The sequence below is a fragment of the Silene latifolia genome, chromosome 7 (genome assembly GCF_048544455.1).
Source record: "Silene latifolia isolate original U9 population chromosome 7, ASM4854445v1, whole genome shotgun sequence".
Classification (NCBI taxonomy): domain Eukaryota; kingdom Viridiplantae; phylum Streptophyta; class Magnoliopsida; order Caryophyllales; family Caryophyllaceae; genus Silene; species Silene latifolia.
In genome coordinates, this window is record NC_133532.1 from 121,020,183 (window position 1) to 121,028,517 (window position 8,335).

The 8,335-nt window shown below is 34.3% G+C and overlaps 1 protein-coding gene across 1 annotated transcript; it reads left to right on the forward strand.

Annotated features, from left to right (window-relative positions):
• Positions 1-5,466: 5,466 nt before the first annotated feature.
• LOC141592823 (GDSL esterase/lipase At1g29660-like) lies at positions 5,467-7,503 on the forward strand. Its single transcript, XM_074413666.1, has 5 exons — positions 5,467-5,874; positions 5,984-6,108; positions 6,217-6,462; positions 6,659-6,899; positions 7,178-7,503. The coding sequence occupies exons 1-5, from the start codon at positions 5,646-5,648 to the stop codon at positions 7,405-7,407; spliced, it is 1,071 nt and encodes a 356-aa protein (XP_074269767.1). The 5' UTR covers positions 5,467-5,645; the 3' UTR covers positions 7,408-7,503.
• Positions 7,504-8,335: the final 832 nt, after the last annotated feature.

An 8,335-nucleotide genomic window follows, 5' to 3' on the forward strand; every position in this document is an offset into this window, starting at 1 on the left:
TGAGGCTCGTCCATAAGGAGTATAAGACCCAAACTTGCAGCAAAAGATCCCTTAAAGCTTGCCTAGACAAAAGAAGAAAGCTTGAAAGCGATGGTTGTACTTCTCTCCAAAACCGTGCCCATTGGACTTCCCGGCTGTTTGTTCTCTTTTGCACCAGATTTAATCCTCTTCAAGACTTAATATCCTAGGCAAAAAGGCTCTAAGGGCATTAACAATGGATGAACCTCCAAGAGATTTGTTCTCATGCCACATAAGCTATGATACAAACCTATCTACCTACAAACCTCATCCCAACAATAGATAAACATTTTCAAGGTTCATAACGTGGCCCACACATATTATTCTTTCTCTCACACTCTCTTTCTACAAACCCATATACTACCTAGCAACCATTCTCAACAACAAACCTCAACACCCATGTCTAGCAATAGGAGGTTTGTTGACAAACCTGAAAAATTGAGGACATGTCATTGCACAAACCCGTTGACAAACCTCTATTGCTAGTGCCCTAAACTCATCATAGAAGAGTCTTAGGCTGGAAAATGGCATGTGTTCTTAGACGGAATTGGAATTGGACCTCATTTTAGGAGATAGCCCAAAACCGTGGAAAATGGAGCTTGGTGTTGTTTCCAATTTCACTTCAACGATCATACGACCTATTTGTTTGAAAATTATATCCATCTTAGAATTAGGATGGTTGTAGAATCTTACGATTCTATTATGGTTGTAGAATATTATGATCCTCTCCGTCTTAAAATTTGTGTATTTGGGTTAACTATTACTATAATACTCCCTCTGACCCAGACTAAAGGTAATATAGGGGAAAATGGAGTATTTAAGAAAATGTGGAAAAGGTAAGGGTAAAACGGAAAAAAACAGATGGGACATGTAATTGTTGGTTGGTAGGTGGTAAACGACATTTCGTATAAATATCAAATGGGTGTAAGAACAACTTGGTAATGTTGTAGCCCGTAGGTCAAATAATGAATGTTACATTTGGTTTGGATCGTCCGGTCATAGTAAGTGTTACCTTTCGTATAACAATAAGTCTTCCTTCCGTCTTAACATTAAAATGGGTCAAATATCATCCCACACGTGCATATAAGACAAATATGTTGCTTATTCCCATGCATTCTGCTTTTGTTTTATACTAACTAGTTGACCTGTTTTAAATTTAAGACATATATATCCGTCTAAAATGAGAATTTGTGATAATATAATAGGGGATTGTTCTAACTTAAATTAATTGGTATTCTTGTAAGAAGTTGTTTTAACTTAATCAGAAATAGAATTATAGAATAAAATGTAGCAGTGTTAAAACTTAACTCATGAAAAGAGCTTTATCGCTCTAATGGTCCTACCCAACTCACATCCAAACTAAAGCCGATGATATACACCACAAAAAAAGTGGCGTGGTGAGAATTGTTTAGAGTGTAAAGTCAATTTAGTATACTTTTCACTCATTTTCCTTAAATAGGGGTAGTAACTGGTAACGGTATAAAATTTCCAAATCAAACAAAACATTAATAATTCGAAAATAGGTAAGGTCTCATGAATCTAATACTCATATAGTGGCTATATCACTTATGAATCCGAATTCTCTGTTACATTTTCGTGTCTCATCTTGTGTCTCATTACTTCTCCAATTGACACATAAGCATTAACCATTGACAATACTTTGTAAATAGCATAAGATGGTTAAATGTCACAAGAGTAGTGAAACATAAGATGAGACACGAAAATAAGACAGATGATTTGTGAAGAATCACATGCAGGTCTTTAATATCGGAGAAATAGAGAAGAGTGATCTAACTTATAACCCAAGGGGCTACTCTACCCATTGTCAATTGGTTTTGGGATGGAACCTCCTTAGACTTGTAAAGTAGACACTCCCTCCTACTCGACGGGCGCGCCCCAGGCCTATGTGCGATCTAACATGATTTGCTGTTGTTTAGCAAGTTTATTGAGAATTTATGATTATTGCGAAACATAAATTTACCAAACAAAAATTGGATAAAATAAGACGGATTTATCCCTCTTAAAATTAAAATGAGTCAAATAATATGAATAGTGTTCCGGGTGTAATTCCAGAGCAAGTATCGTTACCACCCGTGGCTTGTAGAGTAATGTCTTTGGTTGGATTCTTCTTGTCCTTATCGTTCCTCTCGGCCTCTCCTGCAACAATGAACGAACTGAGGGCTTGGCTTTGTGCCAAGCGTACTCACTCCGACGCTCAAGTCAGTAAACTCAAAGGATTAAGTTGTGTTGCTTGGCTAGGTATGTATTGTAGAGAGATGAGGGAGATATTACCAGATGAATAGTGTATTTAGGTTAAGTTGTGGGATCCTTTCCTCAATGAAGGTTGAGGGGTATATATAGGCTTTCACCTTTTGTCACGTAGTGACCAAGTGGCCAAGTGGCTGATCAGGTGGAAAGACCGTTCTACCCTCAAAGATGGACCTACTGACAGCCGCCGAGGGTCTTGGATGTGAGTACGCGGATATGTGCCCATCACGTTCGGCGGGTTGCCATGCCGATACCCTCAACTAGCGAGCCGATGGGGTCGCATCGGCTAAAGGTCTAAGTCGTTGACTTGCTGTGGATATCTTTGACCTCGTTCAATATGTTGACTTGGTCAGCGGTGCAGAATATGCCCCATCAAATAGTATAAATAAAATAAAGTAGAAAACTTATGAATAAACAAAAGATTTATTTTAATACTCCCTCCATACCACACCAATAATAACATTGACCTTTTCACACTTGTCGAGACACGTTTTGCAACGTGAATATCTTTAGTTACACATTATTAAAAATTATAAAAATTTGATATTCTTATAGCATTCATGATGATAAATCAAACAATATCTCACATGACTATATTTTGTTTTATAAATTAAGAATAATATCGAAGATTTCCTACGACCATGAATCCAAGATTCTCAATGTTACCATTGGTGTGGTATAAAGGGAGTATGTTTTAACTATGAAACCGATACATCCGACTTTATGGAAATTAGCTTAAATCCAAAACACAAATTTAGATAGTCGGTGTCAAAGCAAGAAGATTCCATGCAATCACAAAATTCACAATTTGTTAATTTTTAATTTCCATGATGTTTCATAAAAAACAAAAATTTTATGGATGTTCTCTATTTCGTTGAAACTTGAAAGAGATTTATCATCGAAGACACCATTTATGCAACTTGTTCTTAAATTACCACTTATTAATTTGTGTTTAATAAAAGCTTAATAATGGATTGATTAGTTGACCTCGACTAAGAGGCACTAATTGTACTATAATCCAAATATATTTTGGGCCCCACCTTTCGGATTCCTTATGCTCGTTTCACAAGTTGACCACTTGAACCACAAAATAGTACTCGTACTAAGTTTTATCGCAAAATCACATTATAGACGGGCAACTATCCGTCTATAATTAAAGACGGGCTAAGTAACATACCATATTACATATAAGACAAACAACAACTTGCGTGGTGGGGCCCAATTCCCAAAAATGTCACAACTTTAAGGGTATTTGACCCGTCTCTTGCTATAAACGGATATATCCGTCTATAACAAGACTTGCCGAAGTTTTATTTAAGACGGATTAACCGTTTTGAATTTCAAAATGGTCAAATACTTTATATATTTGGTATATATATATATATAGTGATAATAAAGATAAAATTTTGATATTTATTAGACACATATAATTTAATATGTATTTGATCTGTTTTATATACCCGTCTTAAATGAAAATTTGTGAAAACCCATAGTAATATTGTCCATATTGTCCATATTGTCATTTGTGATATTGTATGAACAGGACGCACATGACGTCTCCCACGTTTTATTCAACGAATTCCTTTATGTGATTAGAACATACACAACCGCGTAACATACACAAAGATCAATAAATCAATACTACTCTTAGTGGCAAAGCTAGGCTTTTAAATGGGAACGAAAAATTTAAACGGTGATGAACGAGTAATAACATAAAGTAAATTTGAAAAAGTTATTAAGAATTTTAACTAAAAATTTTGATATTTCTATCATTATTCAGCTTGGACGAATTCCCTTACTAATCCTCCCTAGCTCTTTCTCCAACTATTCTCCATAGCAGATAAATCATTCCACTTTTTCTCAATTTTTGTTGTCATTCTCACCATTGAAGAGAACCAACTATTGTAAAATGATTTTACAATAAAACATCATAAAAAGTACTAAACTACTAAAGATCGTGTTGAGGATGCTATGCTGATCATGGAGCTGCTGCAGCAGCCGTCTTCTAGAAGGTTCCTCCCTTGCTTTATAGCTGAACTAGTTTTACGCCCGTGCAGAAATTGCATGGTCTGCATTGATAAAATTTGTTAAACATATACTCCCTCCGTCCCGGTCATTTGTTGTCCTTTGGTTTTGGCACAATGACCAAGGAAAGAGGAGAGAGCCAATTATTAAATGACAAGTGTAACAAATTAAGTGTGAATAATCAAATTACTCATCAAGTTCATTCTTAAAATAGAAAGGACAACAAATGACTGAGACACCCAAAAATGAAAAAGGACAACAAATGACCGGGACAGAGGGAGTATTTTTTTGTCAGAAAATCCACGATTAGGTAATATATTATGACATATTTGAAAATTTTGACTGAGTCATATTTTTAATTTAAGAGAATGTAAACAATTGGCCAAATTTTTCGTTTTTTTTTTTCATGTTCACAATTATTTTTTAACATATGCTTTTATGTGTTATATAATGGCTGTATGTTTGTATTGAGGGAGGAAAGGGCGGAAAGAAATTAAATTACTTTAACACCCACTACTTGCAATAGGGACCACTTTTTAAAAATTCTTTTTTTCCCCCTAAATTTAAGGGGCCAATAAAAGAGCTCTAAAAACTCAGCTTTTATACTATTTAGATTCTGTTACAAGTCAAAGGCAGTTTGTTAGGATAGTTGACTGTACATAACAAACTCTAACAACCTACTTGTATATATATATATACTTGATCATTTATTCAGTGCAGATAGATTGTAACACAACAACTTCATACTTAATAAAATTTCTTTTATTTACCGATTGTGTTGAGAGATATTATCTCCATTGTTCACAAAGCTTGTGACCTAAAAATCCTCCATGAAAGGAGTTTGGTTGAATTCACAGAATTCATCAAATCATGATGTCCTAATTAAAAAAGGTGGTGGTCAGCTGTATTTTAGTAAAGTTATTTAGATAATTTATCACTTGATTTAACAGTAATATTTTTGTAAAACGGTTTTATAAAAATGAGTCCATGATGTTCTAATCATGCTACGATAGACGTTGAAAAATATTTGCATTTTTCATAAAAAGATAAAACTGCATAAATATGTCACGTGAGACTTTGCAATAGGAAAATAATGTACTCCAAAGTGGACAAATTAAAAACAATAATAGTTCAACTTTATAATAGCAAATAGACGTGTAATGATAAAGAAGTAGCAATATTATATACTAAAGATAAAGAAACAATCACTCCGTCCATTTCTAATTATTTTTTAGATTTAATAAAAATATGTAATAATTGGGACGGAGGACGTATATATTCAGGCATATAGCCACCAAGAATTGTAAAGTGAAATTACAAATATTCGTAAAAAAATGTGGAAAATCATATGCGCTTACGTGCTACTAATAACTTGTAGTTTTGTTAATGGTGATCCAAAAGTACCATGTTATTTCATCTTCGGTGACTCATTGTCGGATGCAGGCAATAACAATAACCTAGTTACAAATGCTACGGCAAATTTCCCACCTTATGGTGTCGATTTTCCGGGTGGTGTTGCAACCGGAAGATTTACTAATGGTCTCACTTCGGTTGATATAATTAGTAAGTAATATTATACGTAGTGTTTTTTCATTTAATAAGTTCGTTATTTTATTTCTCAGCATTGACTATTTCAGATGATGATTCATGTAAGTTTGTTTATATATCTCAGCTAAACTCGTTGAAATAGATGGATTAATATCACCATTTAGCACTGCATCCGGTCGCGACATACTTAAAGGCGTAAATTATGCATCTGGTGGTTCTGGAATTCTTTCCGAGTCAGGGTCCCACTTGGTATGTAATTAAGATCATCTCGTATATAAAAAAAAATGTGACATTTATTTTAGTCGGAAATCTCATTCCGATTATTTAATTTACTCGTTTATGTCTTTTTATCGATAGGGTGATCGTATATGGTTAGCTAGACAAGTGCAAAATCATGCAATAACAATTTCGAAACTTCAATCCATGGTTGACGGACCTCGGTCGGTTAACAAGTACTTGAACAAATGCTTGTACACAATGAATATCGGTAGCAACGATTACATCAATAATTACTTCATGCCGAAATTCTATTCATCAATGAAGAATTTCACCCATGAACAATTTGCCACCATTCTTGTTACCGAATATGAACAACAAATTAAGGTTGTTTCTTGATCCCTTTTGTTTTTTATTTTATTTTAGAGTCGATACTGTTTTGGTACACACTACATAACATGCAGATGTCAGTTAGTTTAGCTGGTAAAAAAAAAAGTTTCATATGAAATTAATCGTTCAATAATGAAAAAGATGGATGTAATGTCGTAATGATGGTGAATTTGTTGTTCTTTAATTTTGGCAGGCACTATATGATTATGGAGCAAGGAAGACGGCAATATTTGGGATCGGGTTGATAGGATGTACTCCTGCAGAAATGCGGATACACAATGCAATTTTTTGTGTAGATGAGATCAATGATGCCGTCGGTATATTGAATAAGAAGCTTTTGGAGCTTGTCAAATCATTAAACAAAAAACTTGCCGGCGCAAAGTTTACATTCATTGACATCTCCGGCGTTCAAAACGCTTCCCCTTTTGCTATCGGTTGGTTAACTCCGCTTAATTACGTTCTTTAATTAATTTATACATCTACGACGATAATATTAGTCAATGTCTTTAGGACACCATGATAGTCAAGGTTGGATGAAGCAGCCTTATCCCTGTAATAGTCTAACAAGGAGGCTATTTCAGCTGATTTCAAAATAAAAATTGCGTTACAAATTATATTAACGACTTATTCAAAATTAAAAATTATCTCTGTATTATAAGAAGATGGTCTTACCCTACAAGTTGTATTAATAAAATAGTGTGTTTTATTGCAGGTCCTCTAGCGGATATGACATGTTGTGAACTAAGGAGCGATTATCAATGTAAACCAAATGTACGACCATGTCGATTTAGGGATCTCTATGCATTCATGGATGGATTTCATCCGACGGAAATTGTGCATAAACTAACCGCTAAACTAGCGTTTAATTCTCCTTTACGTTTGTTTGTTAATCCTGTAGACATCAAAACTCTTATCAGCTTTAACACTGCTTCTGAAATTTGACATTTTTATGTAACTTGTATGAACACTTTTCATATTATTATTCAATTCCTTTTTGTTTAATGATTGGTTTCTTAAAATCAGTTACCACTAATCAAATTCAGCGTCAATCCTCTCTATATGATGTTTCTTATGTTAATATCGCTACAAAAACAGCCCGCGTTACTATCTGATAGAAGTTGTCGATAATTATGTTTACCAACTAGTACAATATATTGTTTACGCTTACAAAATAATGCTCCGTATCTATAAATTTTATTTCATAATAATAGTTAACCTATCAAGTAAATAGACAAGGGGATAATGATACGGCGTCACCGGGTGGCGCTCAATTTCGGCGCCACCCTCTCACATGCATCTAGACCTGTCAAAACTCGACCCGACCCGAAAACCCGACCCGACCCGTTTTCTTAGGGTTACAAACCCGGTTTTTTCGACCCGCGGCCCGTTTGACCCGAACCCGAAATGACCCGTTATTTTAGGGTCGAGACCCGACCCGTTGGGTCAAGGGAAAATCATGAATTTTATTAAAAATATTATTATTTATATATTATATTTGAAAATATAGTTAAAAAATTATTTTTTTATTACTTAAAATTAAAAATTCAACTAAAAAGTCAATTTTATATAACTTTTATAATATTTAATAATAAAATAATTATTAAAAAAACTTTATTTTAATAATTATATCAATATAATTATTGTATATGATGATTATGACTAAAATAATAATTTTAAACATATTTTAATTTTTAAAAATATATTTTTTAAATTTAAAAAATCGTTTAAAAAAGGCGTTAAAAATTATTTCTTGACCCGTATTCTGACCCTAACCCGACCCGTGACCCGTATGACCCGACCCGTATCTGACCCGACCCGTATTCTGACCCGACCCGTATGACCCGACCCGGGACCCGACCCGCCCGACCCG